Here is a 23107-nt window from a genome sequence, read left to right as displayed (position 1 = left end):
CCCGGCCGTTCGGTCCGGAATGCGGACACCATCGGGTATCGACGGAATCGACTTATTCCCACGTCCGTCTCTTTGATTCGCAGCGTTTTGAGTCGAGGCGCTGGTCGCCGTTCGAGTAGGAGGCCGCGCGAGCGCTCGAGGGGTCCTTCGCGAGCGCCGAGGCGGCTTTGGCCTCCCCTTTAACGGCCAGTAAAGTCTGCGAAAAAAAAAAAAAAAAAAAAAGCCTCCACAAAGGAGTGCACCTTTAATTTGGCGCTTTCCCTCCAATTAGCCGCGCACGCCGCGGCGTGGAGCGCTCCGCCGGGGAGCGCGGCGTGTTTCGGGCCGGGACGCCTCCGACGCGGTCGAATAACCCCAATAACCCCAGTTTGCCCCCATCCCAGAAGAGTTCACCGAGGCGACCCCCCCCCCGGGCGGCTCGGTCAATTGGGTTCGTGTCCGAAGCGTGGCGTGCGCCCTGCTGACTTCCACAGCAAACCGCCACTGACGCGTTACGGTCAAACCGCTCACGTAACCGTACATTTGCTTATGTTTACATATGTATCATATATATTTGCATATGTTTATTTATCCATAAATGTTAATGTCTAGATGTCTTTTTCGTGCGGGCCTTCAGTATTACACTGTGAAGCACGGCATCGGCAATTAGGTGGAGGCCTGCTGGCAAACAATATTAATATTATTCATGACTGATTGATCAGTCAAAATCAAATGTGTTTTTCCTTTCAATGTCAATTTTGAAATTGCGCGCTGCAAATTAAAAGACCCCGCAAGCCATAGAATCGACATTTAATTGATAAAACAGTCAACTATTGACACAGTTTTACATAGTGGTGAAATGGGGTAAATTATAGTTCTATTACAGTATTTTCCAATAAGGCCAATTGTTATCTATAAAAAAAACGAGTATGGCCACAATATACAACATATATATCCTGTGTATGTCGACGCATCACTAAAGGCTTATATCACACCCATTAAATACGGTTACTCAAAAGGCACAATCCATGTTTGACATTTGTCCTTCATTTCGATTTGTGCAAAATATACTGATGCTTTACACATTCTGATACTGGTTATTAAACGGCACCGCCTTGTCAGACTTTGTAAGCCCACAAGCTTCACACACACACACACACACACACACACGAGGAAATGAAGGCATTGCACAGCTCTGTTACATAAAAAGTACTCAAACAAAATAACACCTTCTCTGCCCGACGTTTCATCGACCCCCATAGCCGTGTACGCGGGTCATGTTTAAAGCTGATTCACTAAGAATCTGATGTCAAAATAGCACTACAACATTCTTTACTAAGTGGAAAAAAAACTGGCAAGATGCTCAACTCCAGTGGGACATTTGGACAGTCTTGCATTTCAACCCCACCCCTACATTTGCCTATTTGCTTCAATCCCTTTTTGTTGTTGTTGTTTTTACACCTTATCCCCTCCCTCACAACAACAAAATATATATATATAAACCCACACATATACAGTACATGGCTCTGGAGCTGCAAGATTTGATGAAGAAGGGAGGGGGCGCAGTTGCTGACTTTCAACTTGAAGGCCGTGACGCCTCACTACCCCTCCGCCGTCAGCCCAAGCAGTGTTTTGCACTATTTCTGCTTTACAATAAGTGTTTACCCGTTATTCATTATACGTATGACATGTTGCGTATTTGGAAGTTTGGATTAGCCTTGTGTGCATGGCTCTGTGACTTCTACCGCCATTTGGTCCGATTGTAGTTTTTTGTTTTGTTTGTTTGTTTTTTTTTTTAACCTCAATAAGGACCCCTAACAGCTTGTATATGAAAACATCTACAATGTTAGGGGATTAACAAAACTACAAAAAAAATAAAAATAAATAAAACAGTTGCAAGGCTTCTGTGGCAGCCCTGAAATCAACCGGTCACATTTTCCACTGCCTCTGCCACATCCGCAGATTTATTGTGGTCGTGGCCTAAAAAAGCAAGAAGAGATTGTTTCACAGAAGTGTGAACATTTAAAATATCAACGTCATCCTAAAATTACCATTTTCATATGAATAGCCGTGCTTGAGTGGCAGGTGTCATGCTCTCTTTATAGCAATCATTAAGATGCAGGAACGACAAACACTAATGTGACATTAAGGGGGGAAATTGGGAGGTAAATGAGGGTAGATGAGCACGGTGTGAAGATAATTAATTGACATTTTGGAAAGCTGCATGAGAATGTCAAATGTCAGGGGAATAATGTGACATATGAGAAAATGAAATAACGTGCAAAGCCAGCCTGTGTTTGTGTGTGTGTGTGTGTGTGTGTGTGTGTGTGTGTGCGTGTGTTTGCAGCATGTGTCTGCAGATCATCGGGAAGTGATGAGTTTCGGAGGGAGCAGAGACAGATAAAAACGGCAAAAGGGAAGAGGGGATATGCTGGTGGTAATGGTGGTAATAGCTCTGTATGGGGGAACACCAGAGGGCAAAATAGTGGTTATGCAATATTGAAGTTGTACAATAAAATGACAATCCAGCCTATACGTATGATTTTATATACAAATGAGCATTTCCAGTTCATACTTATGCAAGGTCCATCGGTGGCATTTTCAGCGTCCACAGCATCTGGAAGTGAAAAAGTGAAGCAATTTTCATTTGTGCAACACAACAACGGCACGACTCCCAACTGTGAATAATGAAATCCCCTCGTGCGCTGAAGGGAACCAGGCTCATATTGTACCTCTTTTCAATCTCCGCCTGGCAAGTTTGATTTGATCTTGAAGGATCTGGACCCAGTCTCGAGGGCCGGGAAGCTTTTCTATCCTGTGTGCCGTGCAGTACTTCTCTGTAAACACTGGACACAGCAAACACCACCGAGTCAACGGGGAATCCTTAGAAACGTAAAGTTGTCGGGGAAATGACAACCGGCATCAAATTTTATGTTGCGTCCGAAATGGCTTTGTGGGTTGATGAAGAGACTCAACTTAACGTCACGATCCCCTGTTTTCTAATGACCCTCCACCATTATATGTTGTTGTTGTAGTGAAGCAGCATTAACATAATGCATTGTGGGGTAGGCTTGCCAGCGTAGTGTCCGGGGCTTGTATACTCATGGTTCGGACATGCTAAATATTTTCATATACTAAGTTGGCGAACTACATATAGTATGCATTTTCGGTCTCAGCCCTACCTTTAATGGCACCCACAATGTTTTGGTCCAGGCCCTTGCGGTTATCGTTGATCCCTCTCTTCCTCTTGCCGTTGGGTAGGGAGTTGGCTAGAGTGGCATCATCAAAGAAGGCGCACACCTAAAAACAGGGATTGGTTACTAAGATGCAGGTTTCCTTTTCTGTTGTTTGGTTTCACTCTCAGGTGAGCCGGTGCATCAGTGCACACAGAACTTTGAAAAACCCACCAGTTTCCGAAACAAGAGGCTGCCAGAGCGCGTGTAGTTGACCAGGATAGAGTCCAGTTGAGCCTTTGGGATGAAAACCTCGTAGTCTTCTGCCAGACGCACCTCCGACTTAAAGGAACATACGCAGGACTTAAGATTAAGGTTACCATGTGACAAAATTCAGTTTTCCAAAGGACAGGAAGAGAGATTTGGAGAACCTGAAGCAAGAGAAGTTGACAGTAAACACGCAATATTTTGAATATCTTGGTCTCATGCAGGTGCAAATGTCCTCCCATGTGAAAAAAGGGAGAATATATAGTCATGTACATAAATGCATTTACACTTGAGGAATCCAACTGCAACGATTGCATTGCATATTACAGCTATAGCGATCATGAGTCTTATGAATAATGAATACAGAAAATGTGCACGTTTGTAATGCTTTTACTCCACTGCAGGAATGACAGGCATGCTCTTCAGATGACTAAAACACGTGTGAAACGCACACTAGTGTAGCAATACCTCTAAGGACTCAAGCCCACTCGGTTGACTGAAGAGAGGAACATGTGTATCTTTGATGGCTATTGAAGCACTGGGGCTTTTCTGCAATGACAATGTGGAAAGCTCCGTGGAAATGGGGCTGGGTGTAGGACGTCCTCTCTCGGCCTCGTGGCTTTCCCTCATTCCAGGTTGCAGGGGTTCTGCCACAAATAGGGATGGTGTGAGAGTCGAAGCAGCGGCTTTTCTGGTTGATGCTGCAAGGGGTGACATTTTGAAAATAGGCCTCCTCTTCCTGGCCCTGCGATGTGGAGTGGGCGGGGGACTAAGGCAGTGTTGGTGTGTTGGAGCTGTCGGTTCCTGCTTCTCCAGCGATGCTAAAAAAAAAAAAAAAAAAAAAGCATTGACAGAAGAGGTTTATTTTTGGTTATTTTCTCATTCTGGTATTCATGTGTATCTTTCCTTACTGACCTTTCTGAGTCTGCATTAGCCTTCTCATGGCTTGGAGTTCCTGCAAAATAGCCTGCAAGGTGCCCTTACAGTTGCACATACAGCAAGGGGCTTCTGGTGTGGTAGGGGGGGCAACCTCTGTGGAAAAAGCAATGTTAGAGTTATTATATGGTCAAACATTTGGCACATCCTGCATAATCTTTGATTTCTAATTTAAAAAAATCTAGGACATTACCATTAACATCTTTATTTTTGATCAAGGCCTGAGTATTGTTGGAGATTCTGAGGGCTTTGGAGCAAGTAATGTACTGGCTGTATCCCTGGCCATTGGAAACGGGGATAGAGGAAGGCGAAGGTCCAGGAACTCCTGCAGTGTTCCAGTTGATTTGGTGGTTCTCTGGCAAGGCGGCAGATTGGTGTGCCCAGCTCAGGTGCTGGTCCTGGGGTTCCTTCTTCAAGCTGTCCCCTTCTGCTCCCACACGCTGATACACCCTGCCAGCTTTATCATTCAGGAGCCTCCTCATCCCAGTGATCTGCCTCTTGATCTCTCTGCCCTCGTCCTCTAGCCAAACTAAATTGAGAACACGGTGTTGGTAAAAAATGATTGTGACATATGTAATTTTGTCATGTCATCCCATACATATCATATTGTTTAATCTCAATTGAGGAAACACTTCACGTACCATCGGTCACAGCAGCATCTTTGCATTCTTCATTGGCATCTGTGCAACTGGAGTTCACTAAATATGATGGGTCAAAATCTGTTGTAAAACAAGATTTTACAATATAATAGTCAAATATATAACATATATAGAGTATGTGTTATGTGTTATATATGTGTATGTGTATGAGTATGTGTTTTATATATATATATATATAATTTATATGTATTTATTTATTTATAACATTTGTGTGAACAAGAACAGTATTTGCAGTAAAAACTTGCAACAGAAGACATATGCAGTGGCATAGGTTTGGTTTGAACATTGGATGGGACACATTAAGCTGGGGGGTCTGGGGGTTCTCCCCCAGGAAGACTCTTCATCTCCTCTTCTGGTGATTTTATTATCTATCAATCTGTGCTTTTTCTGCACAAATTTATGGTGGAAATGTGTTTATGTAATTTCATATTTTTATTAGGGGGGGGGCAAATGCACATGTTCTAAATATTGAGGGGAACGTATCTAATCTACGCCTATGCACATATCGTAACTATATTTCAATTAAATTGTATTGTCATTAACACAATGTGCAGGCACATATGTAAACGAAGAGAGGGCTCCGGCTTCACCAAACGGCGCAAGCGGAGTGGGACACATAGGGTCATATATAGCATTTACGATAACACATAACGCTGTAATCCATAAGATGCCTTCACACCTGTCAAGCCTTTCAGCAGGTACAGTGGAGAAAAGAAGGAAATTGTCCCAAAAGATTAGAAGAACGCCACATGACACGCCACATTGCAAAGACACTTTCTTTATCTTGAACTCATGCTTCCATCTCAAAGGGGCTTCCGTGACCACTTATTAAAGCATCAGAGCAACATCAACAACATGTATTTTTTTGCAACGGGTCACAAAACTCACGGTTCGGATCATATATTGAGTCACGGATCAGATCATTTTTCGGATCAGCAAAAATCAAAAAAAGCAAAGGGAGACATATTTTTTACCTTTATATTGCTTTCCATTTATTCTGTTAACCACTTTATGACAAACTAAATTTCGTGAAAATCGGTTCAGCATTAAGCAAGTTACGGACAGTTTTGTAGCGAAATCTGCATCTCCCAATACACATCGTATTTGTTTATTAGCGGATCTTGACCGCTTCAACATGGCGGACGTGCAGACGCATAGCTGCGACGCAACAGCAACTCATTCACCACATGTCGTCAAGTGGCGGCAACACAGCGTGACGTACCGTAAACCAACCATTGCGCTTCAGAGTAAAACACAGCGCGCATCCGCCTTGTCTCTTCTTTTAATGACAACTCAGCATCCCGATTTATGGAATTAGGAATTAGGAGAAAGTAACAGCGGCGGTAAAACAGTTTTTTCACTATGACGGTTACATTTTGCAATTGATCCGCGCGACCCGTACGGATCACGGATCAACTACGTTCGGTTACACCACCAACCTTTATTCGTTTTGTTTGTGCAATGTAGTGTTGCGCGGAGTTCGTCCATTTACTTTCAGACAATGTCCCTTCACGCCCCATCTTTGCATTCTCGCCGGGAAAGGCGGACGGCATACAAAGGACCACACGCAGAACACAGAATACATGGGATGGCTGTTTTCTTGGCGCCAGCTAAGAAAAGTATCAAATGTGGGACTTTTTCCCCAGCAAAATAATCTTACGGATTACCACTTTAAAAGCACGCTGACGTGCGACGCGATGTCAATCAGCGGCCTCCCTGGTAGATTCCCCTCCACCACCTGTAGGTGGCATGAAGTATAAAGACCTCCACCTTCGTCCGCCGTAGCTTCACAAAAAGTGATCCATTTGAACTCACGCAGGAAGACTGTTAAATTGGGCTGTTCTTAAATATTGTGGGAATTGACGAGTTTGTCGCCGAAATTAGAGGGTGAATCCACGCGCCGGGACAGATTTATCCCGCTCGCCGTTTCAACGTCAAACTAATAATTCGCACACAGCGAGGCTGACGGGGCTGAAGGGTGGCGTTGTCCTGCACCCTGCCTTTTGTTTACAGCGCGCACGCACAGCCCCAGACAAGCACCAGACAGACGCATCTCGCACGCAGACGCCTACCTCCACCCGTGACCACTTTAAAGCTCTGGGACTTCCTTCTTCTCCCCCTTTCTCCAAACTCCATCTTTTAGGACCGACGGCGCAACCGGCCGCGGCGGACCCCGAGCGTCCTCCTCCCCGAGAAGACGAATCCCCCCCCCCGCGCGTGTACCTGACGCACCGGGGTCGCTGTTCGCCTGCGATATTAATCAGTTAAAAAAAAAAAAAAAAAAAAAAAAAAAACCCCAAAAAAAGAGCCACGACCTGCTCCGCACATTATGTCACACGCAAAACGCCGCACTTTGATTCCTATGCGCGCTGGAGCCGCGCGGCGGACGTGTGGCGCCTTTCCATTCCCCCGTCGCGACGTCCGCTCCTTCTCGCCATGTAAATAAATTAATGACTCTAATATTAAAATTCGTCACATCCCTTTGCGCCACCTGACGGCGTGATCTCGTCTGAAGGGTCGAGCCGGTTCCCATCGGTGTCCAAACAGAGAGCCGCGATTCGAGCGAGGGCGCATCGGGACTTTATAATGTGTGCATGCACCAAACAACTTTTGACAGTTTTATTGCTCTCATTACGATGGCTGTACGTTTTCGAGACCAGACCCCAAAATAAAGCCAAATAGAAACTGGAGTATTTTTTTTTTTTTTTTTTTTAAGCCGGTGATGCGAGTGGCAGCAGTGTCAGCTTCTTAAAGTGTGCATGGGAGAATGTGTCTAAAAACGAGATGTATTATTTTATCATTGCGTTTTTAAAGGCCGGGAGTGCTCCACCGCTGATTTGACTGCTTCAAATGTCAAAGAAAAAATACTCCATCTAAAAATAAAGTACGTTTAGTATCCTTTTTTTTTTTTATCGTGTAGTCGGACTATTAAGAAATAGTTTCACCGGTTTGTATTTGATTTATCAGCGGAGTTACGAAAACGTGCTACAAAAAGCAAACACGTTGTTCTACGCAAGGAAACAAACGGGTACACGTTGCACAGAAACATACATTGCACCCCAGACATTATCCAATAAATGCAACAATGCGACGACGGACGACGGCTCGCCGCGACGCGTCCGTTCGCGCGTTACGACACGTCGACGGCTCCGTCGTCGTGACGTCATGGACGCCTTTTGGCAGCCGCCAGAAGTACTTCCGGGTCAGAGGTCTCGTTGGCGTCGGTCTGCGTTACCCGAGCCGCTCCTCCGCGTACCGACGGCGTCTCGATGAAGTAAAGAAGACATACACATCTTTAAAGGAAACTATGGACATACTGAAAGCTGAAATCGCTAGGAAAAGAAAGCAGCTCGAGGATAAAGAGCTGCTTAACGTAGGTGGCCGGTTGAACCGCTTGTTTTAGTTAGCTGAAGTCAGCTAGCCGCGGAACTACGGGACGTAAACAACGTTCTCGACGAAGAATACACGAGAAGTTGTCTAGATTGGCAGATCGGTATTGTTAAAGTATTGGAGCACACTGCACAGTGTGCGCGGGGAAATAAACAGTGCTCAGCTTCACGACTGGGGCAGTGTGTGTGCACACTTGCACGATTTGTAATATACGATTTGGCAATATACAATAGACCAAAATGGCTTTCATGTGGCACAAACTTTTGCTCCGGGGGATCTATCTATCTATCTATCTATCTATCTATCTATCTATCTATCTATCTATCTATCTATCTATCTATCTATCTGTCTGTCTGTAAGACTAGAACTTTTGACTACTAACTATTTTTCAGGATTCAAAGAAATTCTTCAAAAGATCCGACCTTGCACGTAAGGAGGAAGAGGAGTATTACAAAAGAAGTGGTTATAAGGTAAGTTTGCTCCAGACCACCTACGCGCACTAGTACGGGAGGTGTCATTTTCAATATTAGGGATAACAAAATAATCAATCATAATACCACATTAATCATGTGTAAATGAAGGCGGGTACGTGGCATGGCAATAGGGGAAAGCCAAGGTCAGGATATTTAGCAGGTAACGTTCAGGAGAATGGGAATGACTCACTTGACTGCAGTACAGTGAAACCTTTGGCCACTCTGACAATGGACATTTCACAGGAGTCTTCAAATTTATCAATAAAGTTATAGGAAAATATGGCAACATCGCCATGGCAAGCATTTCAATATCTTTCTTTTTAAATTGGTTACTATCTATGATCGTACATTATATTGTATGATCTGCAAGCCGTGCAGATGTAATACTATTTACATTTTTTTTCCAGTGGGTATTTGCAGGTATGTGCATTTCAAGATCAAAGATCTAGGCGTTTCTGGGATCGCAACTTTGAACTAGTGTTTGTTTCTTGTTTACTGTGCTGTTTCTCCCCAACCTCTGTCTGCTGCCTGCATCTGTAGGTTCAGAGAGAGACTTCTGAGAGCCAGGTATGGGATGGCACAGTGATGGCAGCAGGCAGGATGCATGACAAAGGATAAAATAGACTGTTTCAAAAAACTTCCCCTTCCTTGGCACCTTCTACATATATATTTTTTTTCCTGCCACTTAAGAGTGCTGTGATTTCAAGCCTATTTAAAATGATGTATCATTGGTCACATCTATTACCTGGTGATCGTGTCTGGAAAGGTTTATTTTCTCTTTTCCATACTTTAATCTTGTTCGGCAAATAGTTCTAAACTAGTTCCAATCTATTTGTGTATCGATACAGTCAGTTCTAGATTCTAGCTGAATTCTGTTGGATCTTTGGTTATGTTTCATATTTTGGGGTTAACAGCTTACCAGACAAATCACAACTGATTTAGTCTATTTCAGTATACTTTTTTTTATCGAATAACCAGCCACAGCAACTTGCTGCCTGAACCTTGTTTCCCGTAATCTTTGAGGGATTCCTATGCCAAGGAAGGGTTAGAAAGGGTCTATAACTATGTTTTTTTGGTTTTGTTTTATTTTTTAAACTTCTTGGAAAAGGAAAGGAAGCCATGAAGGAAATTGGGACACAGCTTTGATGTGGATTTCAGCATGAGATACTTAAATGATCAGAAGATCTGCTTGTTCGAGAAAATATCAAGCTCTGCTTCTTATTGTGCATATTGGTCAGCAGCAGCAGCTCATGCCAGCTTTTGGTTTTCCCCCAGTTCTGTGCCACTAGTTTTGCATCTCCATACAATAATTGCTCTTGGGAAAACTGCATTTCTGTTTGATTTACATGTCTATGTGATTATGGTAAAGTCTGTATAAATGCTGCATATTTATTTTAACGAGAACCATTGGGCATTTAAAATTTTGCCAGAATTTTCTTTTCTCTTTGTTTAGATTGTGCTCTTTATGCCACAATCTAAGACTGCTTAGAATGCTATGATGCATGTGCTGATGAAAGCATGAGGTGGCAGCCCATTTGAAAGTGAATTGCAGAATTTGTTACTGCAGGAAGACTGAATACTTCTTTGCCCGTGGTTGCACTGCTAGTGATGCTGTGTTTTTATGGCAGCTGTAAAATATAAGTGTGCGTGTGTGTATGTGTGTATGTATGTGTATGTGTGTGTGTGTGTGTGTGTGTGTGTGTGTGTGTGTGTACGTGCGCTTTCTCTCCTGCATGGATAAAATACTTGAGCATTTAATGAGCCTTTACACTGAAACCAACAACAGATCCAACTGCCGGAGCTCACCTCACGCTTGGGTGGTCATTGTACATACATCGGAGAAAATAGGAGAGCTCAGTCTCAGTCCAGTAATAATTATAGGTAATTCATGAACATCAATAGATTTATTCATAGTGAATATGGTAACGCCCAACCATACCATTCATTACATCATTTTATACATAACTCAGATATTTAGTTGTTAGCGAGGTTCCAATAACACTGGCTTGCCAGTTGCTTGGCAACAGTGGCTTCCGGTTATAGTGTCGGACTGAAATGTGTGGCACAAGTTGAACATTTTCAACGTTATCAGACCCATGGTCAGGCACAAAATTATCCACACCACAAAAGGTTTTTCCACATGCGGTTCCTAAATCTCGTTAAGAAACAGATGACTTCTGGTCAGTTGTTGTAGTTTGTCGGATTCAGCGTTAAGGCTTTAATCACACTGGAAAGTGAGTGAAGACTTGTTCCTTTCACACCATGGGATGCATCCAAGTGGATCCTCATTCTGTTTAGCTATAATATAATTTGGTCTCATAGTAAAGCCACAGATTACTGCGACCGCAACCTGACAATACATACAATTTGTTGGTTTAAGTGACACACTTGTAAATATTACTCCATCTCTTTGGATTGCTTCTGATCGACTTGAACATGTGTTCCATCCGAGACCACCATCCGAGAATGGTTGTAGCGTCACTATGTTTCCATTCACTCTGTGTTCTTGTTCCTGAAGATCAATAAGAACGTGGAGGATGAGCCATCCGCTTCAACCAATCCAGTACTGGAGCTGGAGCTCACAGAAGAAAAGCTGCCAATGACACTCTCACGGCAGGAGGTGAGTCTGAATATAAACTCAGTAGTCCCATTTTTACTTAATCATAAATGTATGCCATACCTTAAATTACTTAATTTGACTAAGCTTTCTGTGGTTGGTTAGGTGATCCGGCGTCTCAGAGAACGAGGTGAACCCATCCGACTGTTTGGAGAGTCGGACTACGATGCCTTCCAGCGGCTCAGGAAGATTGAGATTTTGGCTCCAGAAGTAAACAAGGTGAGACTCGATCCAGGACTGCACTGGATCTCCAGTGTACCACCATTTTAAATGTCGATCATCATTATTATTATTATTATTATTATTATTATTATTATTATAATTATTGATACTTATAATAATTTACTCTATTATTATTATTATTATTATTATTATTAGTAGAAGAAGAAGAAGAAGAAGAAGAAGGAAAAAAATATATATATATATTCTCTGCCTGGAATGCAGTTATATAAAAGAAACAACAAACACTCCAAAATAATCCACTCCTGCAGGTTTTTGTTTTGGATACTTCTTAGTCAATGGAGTGCAAGCACGGTAGCTTGTTATCCAATCAGCAGCAAGCTTTCTTTGTCCACATGATTTTCACTCTAGAATATGGATTTTGAAGTTCATTTTCCTACTTTTAAGCGATGTCATTTTCTCTTGGCCGACTGTGTTGTTGGTGTTCCCATACTAAAATGGAAGCGGGTTTCTATTTGCCATAGTATCCGAGTTAATCCCCATGGTAGAAACACACAGATACTGACACCTACAATGTTTTCATTTCAATCCTGCAAACCTCCTCTGCCCAGGGATTGAGGAACGACTTGAAAACTGCCATGGACAAGATTGACCAGCAGTACCTGAATGAGATTGTGGGAGGAACAGAGGCCGAAATGGACACGCAGCACGACTTGAAAGTGCACGAGGAGAACACAACCATAGAGGAACTAGAGGTAGGGTGGAACGATTTGACACATAGAAAAATATAATATTATATTATTATAAATAAATCGAATTACCTCATTTACCTTTACTGATGACCTAATTGAAGTATAATCAGTTTGGCTTCTGACTCTTGCTTGTTTCTAATGATTGAACCCTTCTCCCACAGGTTCTTGGCAAAACTCTGGGCACAGGAGATGATGGAGGAGACCAACATGTCATTCACAAGGTTTTAAGGGTATGAGTAGAACTGTACAGCTCTGCCTTTTCCCTCTAGAGGGAGCTATTTCCCAATAAGCGTGTTATTCTATCATCTCGGCGACAGTTTGATTAATTTCTGTATTATGAAAGTGAGAACCCATTCCTGTGTGGTAATGGGTTTTTTTGTTCACATGAGAAACAATCATATAACAAGATAAAATGTGAAATATATGAATACACATCTATTAGCTTTCAACACTGAGGATATTCCATTTACGTGACTATTGTAGTTCCTTCTGGGCGTCTGGGCCAAAGATCTGAACAGAAGAGAGGACCACGTGAAGCGCAGCGTTCAGGGCAAGCTGGCCAGTGCCACCCACTCCCAGACGGAGTCGTACCTCAAGCCTCTGTTCAGGAAGCTGAAAAAGAAGGTAGCGACTCCTTGTTGCAGCTGGGAACCAATCACATGGGCAACACCGCTGTGGTCGTTTCAGAATTTTGACTTTTATATGTTGTGTGTTTAAACGTCATTTTCTTTCACTCGTGTCTTGTTGAGGCTTTACCAGCCGACATCAAAGAGTCGATCACCGACATCATCAAGTTCATGTTGGAGAGAGAATATGTCAAGGTATGTTCCAACCAGTATGCTTACGGAGCCTTGTTTTTTCGTTATTAGTAGACATGTTGAATTTGAACGTTTTACATCTGCAAAAGAAACACTTTCCTTGATGTAGTATGTAAGCGCTTTCGATGTCACAAAACTCTGAAGGTCACCGACTCATAGCTGCCTACACAATATTCATCCAGGAAGGGACTGACTGAGCAGTGAGCCCAGAAATACTTTCGAGGGGTCATCCCAAGGGTGACCGTGGTGCATGAAATGTAATGTACCCTCCCTGCGTGCACGCAGTTGCCACGCCAAGCAGTAAAGGCTTTTCTCCGTCTCTGTGCAGAGAGATCCTAGCTTCTCCTGGAAACAGCGAGCACACTTGTGTTTCCAAACAAAGCTGTGAACCTAAGCAGATCGGTTGATTCAACTCTCATTGTTGTTTTGTATTACTTCCCGTTTCAAAAGTCTTTGTAAATGTTTTTTTGCAGCCGTTTTTTTTTTTGTTTACGCTTTTTGTTCAACATTTTTCTTTTTCAAACGGCGGTCGAAATGCTTATCACAAACAACCACATATTTCTCTTGAATTTATAATTGTATTTTCATCTTTTGATGCATTTCTAAACTGTGACTGGAATGGCATTATTTTGTTTTCTTTTTGAGGTTTTAAAAATGTCAGAGCATAATCGGTGCATTGAATTTGATTTTTAAAATTGTACAGGAACACTTGTCCTAAGGTAACTCCTATGCTCAAGCACCTGCCTCGCATTTTTCTTTCGTTATGATGCCTTCTAGTGTATGATATTTTGATTATTGTTTATGTACTATAGAGTTTTTTTAATATATATATATATAATTATTATTATTATTATTATTATTATTATTAATATATATATATATATATTTTTTTTCTTCTTCTTCTTACACCTGCAGGCAAATGATGCATATTTGCAGATGGCCATCGGTAACGCCCCCTGGCCCATCGGTGTGACCATGGTGGGAATCCACGCCCGTACAGGTAGAGAGAAGATCTTCTCCAAACACGTGGCCCACGTGCTCAACGATGAGACTCAGAGAAAATACATCCAGGTGCATCTCTTGTGAACACATTAAAAGGAAACACAGGAGTAAATGGACTCTACCCTGTATGGCAAATTTCATAATCACCCTAATGTTCCATTCCTGTTTTATTTCTAACCATCATTTCTCTTCTCAGGGACTGAAGAGGTTAATGACCAGCTGCCAGAAACATTTCTCAACCGACCCTTCAAAGTGTGTGGAGTACAATGCCCTGTAAGAAGATGATTTTCATAATTGAGGGATATATGGCGCCTGTTGTACATAGTCAGAACGCTGCATCAGCTTATGTCAACTCATTAATGTAATGATATAGCCTTGCATCCCACGGCGAAGTCTGCTTGGAGATCTGGTGAGAGATGTTGAAGCCCTTGTCTCACTGGTAACATGTCATTATGTAGGTCGCACAAAGCATACAATAATAATTCCATCTACACACACACATATATATATATATATATATATATATATATATATATATATATATATATATATATATATATATATATATATATATATAATTTTTTTTTTTTTTTTTTTTTTTTTTTTTTTTTTGGAAACGGACAAAACCAGGATTGCAAGCAAGAACTTTCAAGTCTCAAATTAAATTTCCTTTTCAAATCACAGGGGTAAAAAAGAGGTGCAAGTTTTATTATGCCTTTGTTACATTAAGATTATATCTCGGTGGTTATTGTGTTATTTTCACAGCAGGAATGGCCAATATTAGTTCAAAGCGCTGCTAAAAGCAACCAGAACTGCAGCCTATTTGTGTTTGTACCGTTAGTATTCCAATAAAATACCTTTTTTTGACACCTAAGATTCCTGGTTGCTTTTATTACTGTTATAGGTGGGATTAGTTTTGATTTGAGGGAATGTGTTGTCTGCCCGTTCAAGGTACAGAACGGGTCTCCAGTTAGAATGTGCTCCTGTTTTAACAAAATAAACAATCAATAGAAAATGACTTTACATCTTTAGCCCTGAGGAAGACAGCAATTGCTATTTTATGATGCTGTAAAAAGCATTGATTACCAACCTTGTGTCATAGCACTTCATCACATAGGTGGGAGAAGAGAGCAACAATAGCCGCGTATTCAGTCATATCTGCGGATAAACCGGGCCCTGTCTACGTACAACAGTGAAAACATCTCCCAATTGTTTTACACCAAAGACAGTAGCGTCACACTGCGTGACCTTATTACCGCCGGTAACCATGGTGATTTGATCTGTTCCTTGTGGTTATTAGTCCGCTCTCTCTGCCTCCCGTTTTCTGACTGACATAAACTGCGGTGACGTGGGTCGAGCCACGTCACCGCAGTTTATATCCGCTCTCTCACACACACACGTCACCCTGTGAGGCTCTGCTGCAGAGCACATGGCTGAGCAGGTGGCACTGGGAGCGCCAGTGGGACTTGAAATGCTGTCAAATATTTATCCAAACTGGCGTTAGAAACTCATAACTTCACCGGCATTAACCAATAAAAATACGTATCTATCTCTTTGTGTTGGGTGGGCGTCATTTTCTATAACTGCAAATACGCCGACTTCTGTGATAACGGTATATAGAATGTCTATACTTGATTAAGTATATACACGTATCTCTGAGCGTACCAAAGAAGCATTTTCCTTTGTTTTGCTTTTTTTTGTTTGTTTTTTTTGTCTCCGTGCCAAAGACAACTTTTGCCGAGCGCAGACCTTGATTTCGTGGTCCCATGCAAAGCATTTGCAGTTCATTGTAAGTCAACAATAGACGTCTTTGTCTGTGTTATCACAACTCTGGAGGGGGGTTGTGCTTGTGCTGTTTCTTTTTTTTTTTTTTTTTTTTTGCCAAGGCCAGCGCCGTGTCCAACCGAAACGAGAGTGGATTCTTGTCGGACAGACCAGGGGCACAGAAATGATCCCATGGAATTGATTCGCATTCCATTCTTACTCTAACAGGATCCTTGGATGTACTTTTCCCCACATGCCCTGCAGTACTGTTAATGAAACAAGCAATGTTGTTTTTGTGAAACATTCAATGGATTACACAGTGGGTGATATTACATTGGTTTCTAATTCAAATCATCAATATACAGTAGGTCAGTATAAATGTTAAAAGAAGGCCCGGTTATACTTTAGATCCTGGTAACTATGTAGGTGATGTGTCGGCGTGGGTTGCCTTGTTCCTCTTTTATTTGGGGGAATTCCTGGCACAACCCGCCAGTCACATGTTTAAGAACTTACTACACGTGGTTGTCTGAGCTGAGTGGAAGGGAGAACAGGTGCAAGGGGAGGGGTCCGACGAAACAGGGAAGACAGAGTGACCAGGCAAGGGAAGAAACGGCCTTATAAAGGAGTGGATATTTAAACTGTCATTTGGGTCAGCATAAAAAAAATAGAGGAATATTTCTATCCAACTGTCAATAAATAAATGTACTTGAATTGAAAATGGGATTTAGGGGCGTCATTCATTATCCGAAACAGGGGAAATAAGTTGCCCTATTCGTGGTGATTGGACTTCTTTACCTTATAGCGTTGCTCTAGTTGAACTTATGACGACGTTATGAGCACGTTACAAATAACTCACCACAGTTAAATTTTCAGCGATTTACCGAAACTATTTTTGTTCCATGGAAGTCCGGTTTTAAAAAGTACAGAGTGCTGCAGCCTGGACTCTGTGTCGTTCCCGGGCCAAGTCGCTCAAACCCAAATCCGAACAGGGTTGCATTCCACCGCGTGGCTCCGGTTTTTCGAACGTCGGTTCAGATTTCTCTCGGGTCTCTTGATTTCACGTCTCGTATTTAGGATACGTTTGACGCACATACTGCCCGAACGGTCAAAGTTTGAACTCTCCATGAACGCCCTTTTCTAGTCCTCCTCTAACGTCGGAGGGAGGGGGGCTGCCCCAGCCGAGCCCCTGTGAGGGCCATAGATCTGGCCTGGCTGGCGAAGGGTTCCCGTGCAAGCTCTATTGTTCCCGGGAGCGAGCGTGTGGGAGCAGGCCCGCGGAGGAGGTGCATTCTGTGTCATTAACGCATTAAAATCCGCCGGCTTTGCGGAAGGATGAACCCCGTAGCCCGGTGCAATTGCATATATTAGCGTTTCAATGTGAAACTCAGAGGCCCAGTGTTGATTTGATGCGTGATTGCAATCTCAAAGCATTGTTCCGCAGATGATTATGCGGGAAAATAATTGGGTTAGGTGAAACCACGGCGGCGCTTTGTCTTGATGCGCATCCGGCCAGAAATGCATAATGCACACAAACACGTCGAACAGACGAGCAGGCCGCGCCACTCTCTCGTTCGCTGGGAAAAAGAAGCGCATTTTCCATCAAGCTCTCGAACCTATTCACTGACTGTAATTCGAACAAAGAATTGATTAAAAAAATATGTCTATCATGGACGGCGGGGTAATCGGTCTGTTAGTTGACCGGTCTGTTTGCCGGTTTCCAGGTGACGGCCCTTCACTTGTCATTTGCCTGGAAACGTCTGCCCATCTTTAATTAGTGCGGCGTTTCTCTTTTGATCAGGCTTTGAGACGGACGCTCTGTTGCCAGGCTCCTCAGACGGGGTGGAAACTAATCAACCTGCCCAGGCGAAGGGCACGGCTCCGTCTGCCCCCGCCGCCCCCTGCCCTTCTGAAGCCGACAGCTTAATGCGGCTTACACCCTTTTATCCTCAAAACAAAGAGATGCCCCGGAAAAGTGCATTTTGATCTGTTTACCTCTGTGCACACACACACACACACACAAACCTCCGAGATGCTGCTCTTCCTTTCAGCTTTTTCCAGACACCCATGCAACGACCTGAGTCTTTCTTTGAAAGGCTGGTTTTCATTGGCGACAACATTGGTTTTGAAACCTAAACCGGCAGGCTGCTCTATGGGTGAAGTTTCACCGGAGAAAGAAATGTTGTTACAAATGTCGGTACAAATACCGTATAGCCACAACAGGCTTCGAAGGACATCGTTATCCACGTTTGAGTAGTTGGAATAAGCGAAGCCTTCTTTTTGAGACTTACTTATCACAGAGGAGAAATTGGTTTTAGCAGGGCCGGAATAAGTAAAACACGGGGGTGTGTTTGTCAACTCCGGCCCATCTCCAGACAACAATGCTGTGCTGTGTGCCCATGTATAGGGACTGTAATGGCCTTTGTTGTTTGTGGTTGGGTTCAGCATCATTCCTGTCACGGCATCACTGCCGAGGTCAGCGAGCATATGCATACCCACCACGTTTAACTCTGGTTGTCTCAGTAGTTCTACTTACACTGATATGACTGACCCTTCAAAGTAAAAGTCCTCCAAATCAAGTATAAATGACTTGATATTAGGGATCAAAACCGCTGGACCTAGAAGTTATGGAGCGAGCTTAAACCCAGTGTTATTGACAAATGTGCATATGATAATACACATGCGATTATTAAATTTTAGTCGTACAAAAGTCAACAAACTTATTTCACTACTTTGTGTGAGAAACCCTTACAATAATAGGTAAAAAGTAGAAAGTAGCGGGTTTTGCAGATACATTTCCTGGAGTAAAAAGTCAACAAGGTGAGGTATTTGCTTTGCTTTGACGGGAATGAGTATACATTCCCCAGGAATGAAATGACAAAATCATTGCCAAATAGACCAAGATCAAAAGTCTGCTGTTAGTGACCGTTATCCCTAGTCCTCTGTTGTTGACGCCCATCATGTCAGTTTTTCCCCAGAAGGGGAACGAGCGAAAGGGATTTTGTTTGCCGACAAACAATAAACTATTAAATAATCCAGTCATTTCTGGAGCTAAATAGATGTGGTTTCCTAAATGAATGAATGGATTTTTTAGTGTCTGGACAAGGGGACCCATTTCCCGAGGTACTGTAGGTGCCTTGGCCCCCTGAGGGTCTGTCAAGGAACTGCAGGTGGTCTGCAGCAATATTATTATTATTATTATTATTATTATTAATAATAATAATAATAATAATAATAATAATAATAACGTTTATTTCTTGTAAAACAGGCTGATTTTTACTTTACATTACTTTAGTTTGATCCTTATTTATTGATGTAATTATTTTCAGTGTGTGAGTGGAAGATTCGCTCTTTTTCCCCGGAGCGACTCGGGTCATCTTAGATCCGTTCCTCCGCGAGTCACCGCATCGCGGGTGCGAACTCAGCCCCAAGTTGGAGCCCTCCTTCCCAGATTCGGAGCGGGATATTGATCCGTGGCGGTCACGTGGTTGCTGGGGAACGGCGGGTTGCCGGCGCACGGCTCGGCGGCGCACAGCGCGCCTGCCGGTCGCCAGCGCCCACCCCCGTTACGCGGGGGTTATGAGGTAATAGCGCACCCGGGGAGCCCCGTCGTGACGCGTCGCTCGGCGGAACAGTCGGCGAATCTCTCCAGGATGGACGGGGTGCGAGCGGCTGCCTCCGGAGTTGACGGCGCGGGGGAAAGTGCGGAGGAGAAGTACCGGGCGGTCGCCCGTGACACCGCGCTCAGCACGCTGCTCGCCGTGGCCGTGTACGTGGTGGTCAAAGTGAGCCTGGACGGCTTCCGACAGTGGCGGGCCCGGATTCCCGTCCTGGTCGTGGGATCGGGACCCGTGGGGCTGACCGCGGCGCTGGTCGCTGTCCGCTCGGGTAAGGTGCTGAAGCTCACCGTGCTGGACGAGCGGCACCGGAGCGCCCTGCTCTGCCGGCCCCAGCAGATCGCCCTGGACCCCCGCAGCGTGGGCTTCCTGCTGGGGCTCGGCGTGGACTTTGACAACATGGAGGGGTGCTGGCACGACGAGCACTTCTTCACCAAGATAGGAGTGTTCCAGGAGCATCTGCTGAGCATCCTGGAGCAGAAGAAGCACAGGGTGGAAATCCGAGTTCACCTGGGCACCAAGGTAGAGGCAGGGTTTATGTGCTGTTAATTCCATTGTTATTATTATTATTATTATTATTATTATTATTATTATTATTATTATTATTATTATTATTATAATTATTATTATTATTATTATTATCAGACCAGTAATTCAAAACCAAAACGAAAATTTAGTATAATACTCAGTTATTTAATACATTTTGCTTGCTTGCCTTTTACCTGATTATTATTACTACTGTTACTATTGATTGTCTCAACACTTTGAGTTGCATGTTGTGTATGGAAGTGGTATACAAGTAAGGGTTATAATAATAATAATAATAATAATAATACTAATACTAATAATAATAATAATAATTATTATTATTATTATTATTATTATGTATCTACATTTTCCATACATATCAACCCGATATAAGCTATACACTGTATAAGATGTCTGATTCCATGTCTCAAAACACACAGGACCCATCATTTTGATATAAACAAGTGGTTAACTTGGAGAGAGAGGGGGGACAGGGGAGGTATACCTCTCAGTTACGACCTCACATTTCAATCACTGGGGGGTGTTTGTGTCTTCACAGTCTCTCAAAACACAAACCTTCCCAAGTGGTAGCAATTACAGGCAGTAGGCGTCTGTATGCAATGACTCAGGGAGGCATTCGATAACCATCACCAGTGATAAAGATCTCCTTGTCTTTTTTTGTGCCTGGCAGCCCCCCCACCCCACCCACAGATCCCACCCCTGTGCAAGAGCCAACATTCTTCACAGATTTTTACATCTTGCACGGCACCACCAAACATCCTCTTACATATAAGCTGGTAATACAGATAATGGAACTTTTTCTTCTATCCAAACAATGATTTTGTATGGGCGGTAAATATTTGCGACTGAAAAACGCGGCTTATTACTAACACTTGACTCTGTGGATTAAGACATGCGATGCTGCAAATCTCTTAAAGCTTCATGGGATAACACCATATTAGATAATGTTAAGCTGAGCACATTTGAAAACCTGTTATGTAAGTCGGCCTCAAACCTAAAGAGAGTCCTAGTCCGGCTTCTTGTTGACCAGTCCAAAGACAGATGTTATCTCAGTGGAGAAAATCCAATCCAAATGTATTCTAAAAACACCCAAATTGAAAGTGTTTTTTTTTTTTTTTTTAATCTAACCCTGATCCTCCTCTTAAAGTACTAGTTAAAGCTTACAAATCGGTGTCACCACTGGTGGAATCCTAAGCAGCACTCATTGAAAAGAATATCTGATCCCACATGAGGGCGATTTCTCTAAAGCGGACATTTCTACACACTCAAAGAATTGAGTGGTTGCACGGCGACAAAATTGCAAATGCTTTTCCGGTGACATCAAAAAGGTTCTCCTCATATGTATGGCTCTCACGGCTTGAAACAAGGGAGCAACGTCTCAAACCTTCTTAACCCTGAGCAGTGATTCTTGCTTAAAATGAGTTGCAGACTGTCCTTGTAAACACTGTGAGTCCCATGTAGGTGGGATATATTTGAATATTCGTAAATTCATAATTTGAGTTTGAAGTCTTGGATCTTAACTCATATGTTGTGTAGCATCAGAAATGTGTTATGTTTCTGCTTCAGCATGGAACTAAATCATAAGTCGCAGATGGTGGTCTACAAATGACCTCACTGGGTGAGACATGTAGCTCTTGGCTTGTTTTGGATTCTTTAACGTGCGTCCAGTGCTTAATAATACGTTACACCTAACACGCCCCTGTATGTTTGCTATCTGCTGCTATCCCCGTTGCATAACAATGTGCCTGGCATTGGCCATGAGCGTTTCTTTCCTTCCGAGCTTCAATGTCATTCCTGTTTGTGGACGCTGTCTTCCTGCCCATTCACTGAGTCACCGCGTTTTAACGATGGGACAAGGTCAAAGGAGGCTTTGATCAAAACAAATTTCCGTTTAATTGAGACTCACTGCCAAGTCCCCCATTTCCCCTTGAGGAGAAAGACATTATGTATGGTGTTTCCCTCTCTTCTGGACTGCGCAGTGGTGTAACAGCTCTGAATTGAAAAGTAGCCCCTGAAGACACCTGTTCTCTGCATCCTAATGAGGGGAGACGTGGATGTAGAAGGATCTGAGTCATTCCAGCGACTGGAATGGAGTCCAGACCGCCCCTCCATCTTCCCTTTCTTCCACCTGCTCTCTTTTGCCTGTCTGGTCATTTACAGCGACACAGAGCTTGTATTTTATTGAGAGTGAGTGAGGCATACATAGAAAGTAGTAATTAAGTGATTGTGGTGGGTGTGTGGTGTGGTTTAAGCAGCCACATCCGTCTTGGGTCTAGGTAATTGGGCCCAGGATCAGTGTGGCTGTACGCCTGTGGCTTATTGGAGTAATCGATGAGCAACAGGTAAAAACCCCATCCCCACACACACAGGAGAGGAGCCCATGTCTTGACATGTTGTCCATCTGCTCCGGGCTTGTTCCACCTTGCCGACTCTCTACAATAAAACTGGTGTGTTTTCAACGTCACCGCCTGTTCCAGAGTTGTGGCAGGTGTGGCTGTTTAAACCACACCAGCCACCACACCACAGTGATCTAGGAGCTTTGCAATTAGCACAAGACCACCACAGCCAGAGTGAACATCTGTAGTTAGTGGACTGTTGAAGAAAGAATACATTTTGAACTGTGAAGCTGTTGTCTTCTCGGGCTCATATAACACAAATAATAAAGATTTTGATCTAAAATATAGTGTTATATGAAATTTTGAAATACCTTCTGGCCCACATGGTTAGTCAGTTTGGTGACATTTCCCCCATTCTAAAACATTTCCCCCAGTCTCCCAAGATTTCCGCCGTCTTTCCGGATGTTTTTTAAGCACATGGGTGCCTGCCATACCTGTTTTATTCAGTAACTGCCGTATTGAGTGGACACATTGGAGTGACGTGTAGTGATTGACATTTGAATTTTTGCCGGACGTTATTGTGATACTCCCATCCCAC

The 23107-nt window shown here is 43.2% G+C and overlaps 2 protein-coding genes across 3 annotated transcripts; one reads left to right on the top strand and one right to left on the bottom strand.

The window, feature by feature from the left end:
* Window positions 1-1855: 1855 nt before the first annotated feature.
* On the bottom strand, window positions 1856-7189 carry bend7 (BEN domain containing 7). The gene is made up of 10 exons (XM_080002509.1): window positions 7087-7189; window positions 4997-5074; window positions 4549-4884; window positions 4335-4451; window positions 3888-4240; window positions 3387-3494; window positions 3162-3279; window positions 2712-2825; window positions 2555-2596; window positions 1856-1959 (listed from the first exon to the last, which is right to left on the bottom strand). The coding sequence occupies exons 1-10, from the start codon at window positions 7148-7150 to the stop codon at window positions 1901-1903; spliced, it is 1389 nt and encodes a 462-aa protein (XP_079858635.1). The 5' UTR covers window positions 7151-7189; the 3' UTR covers window positions 1856-1900.
* A 1036-nt stretch (window positions 7190-8225) lies between these two features.
* On the top strand, window positions 8226-14738 carry prpf18 (PRP18 pre-mRNA processing factor 18 homolog (yeast)). 2 transcript variants are annotated; one of them, XM_080001939.1, is made up of 11 exons: window positions 8226-8387; window positions 8797-8874; window positions 9418-9444; window positions 11396-11497; window positions 11600-11713; window positions 12286-12429; window positions 12588-12656; window positions 12910-13050; window positions 13176-13247; window positions 14160-14315; window positions 14443-14738. In XM_080001939.1, exons 1-11 carry the CDS (start codon window positions 8322-8324, stop codon window positions 14521-14523), a joined length of 1050 nt encoding a protein of 349 aa, XP_079858065.1. In that variant the 5' UTR covers window positions 8226-8321; the 3' UTR covers window positions 14524-14738. The 2 variants fall into 2 exon arrangements, with proteins under 2 accessions (XP_079858065.1, XP_079858066.1); XM_080001940.1 differs by lacking the exon at window positions 9418-9444.
* Window positions 14739-23107: the final 8369 nt, after the last annotated feature.

Source organism: Zeus faber (assembly GCF_960531495.2).
Source record: "Zeus faber genome assembly, chromosome: 6".
In the NCBI taxonomy this organism is placed as follows: domain Eukaryota; kingdom Metazoa; phylum Chordata; class Actinopteri; order Zeiformes; family Zeidae; genus Zeus; species Zeus faber.
This window is presented reverse-complemented; position numbering and strand designations above follow the sequence as displayed.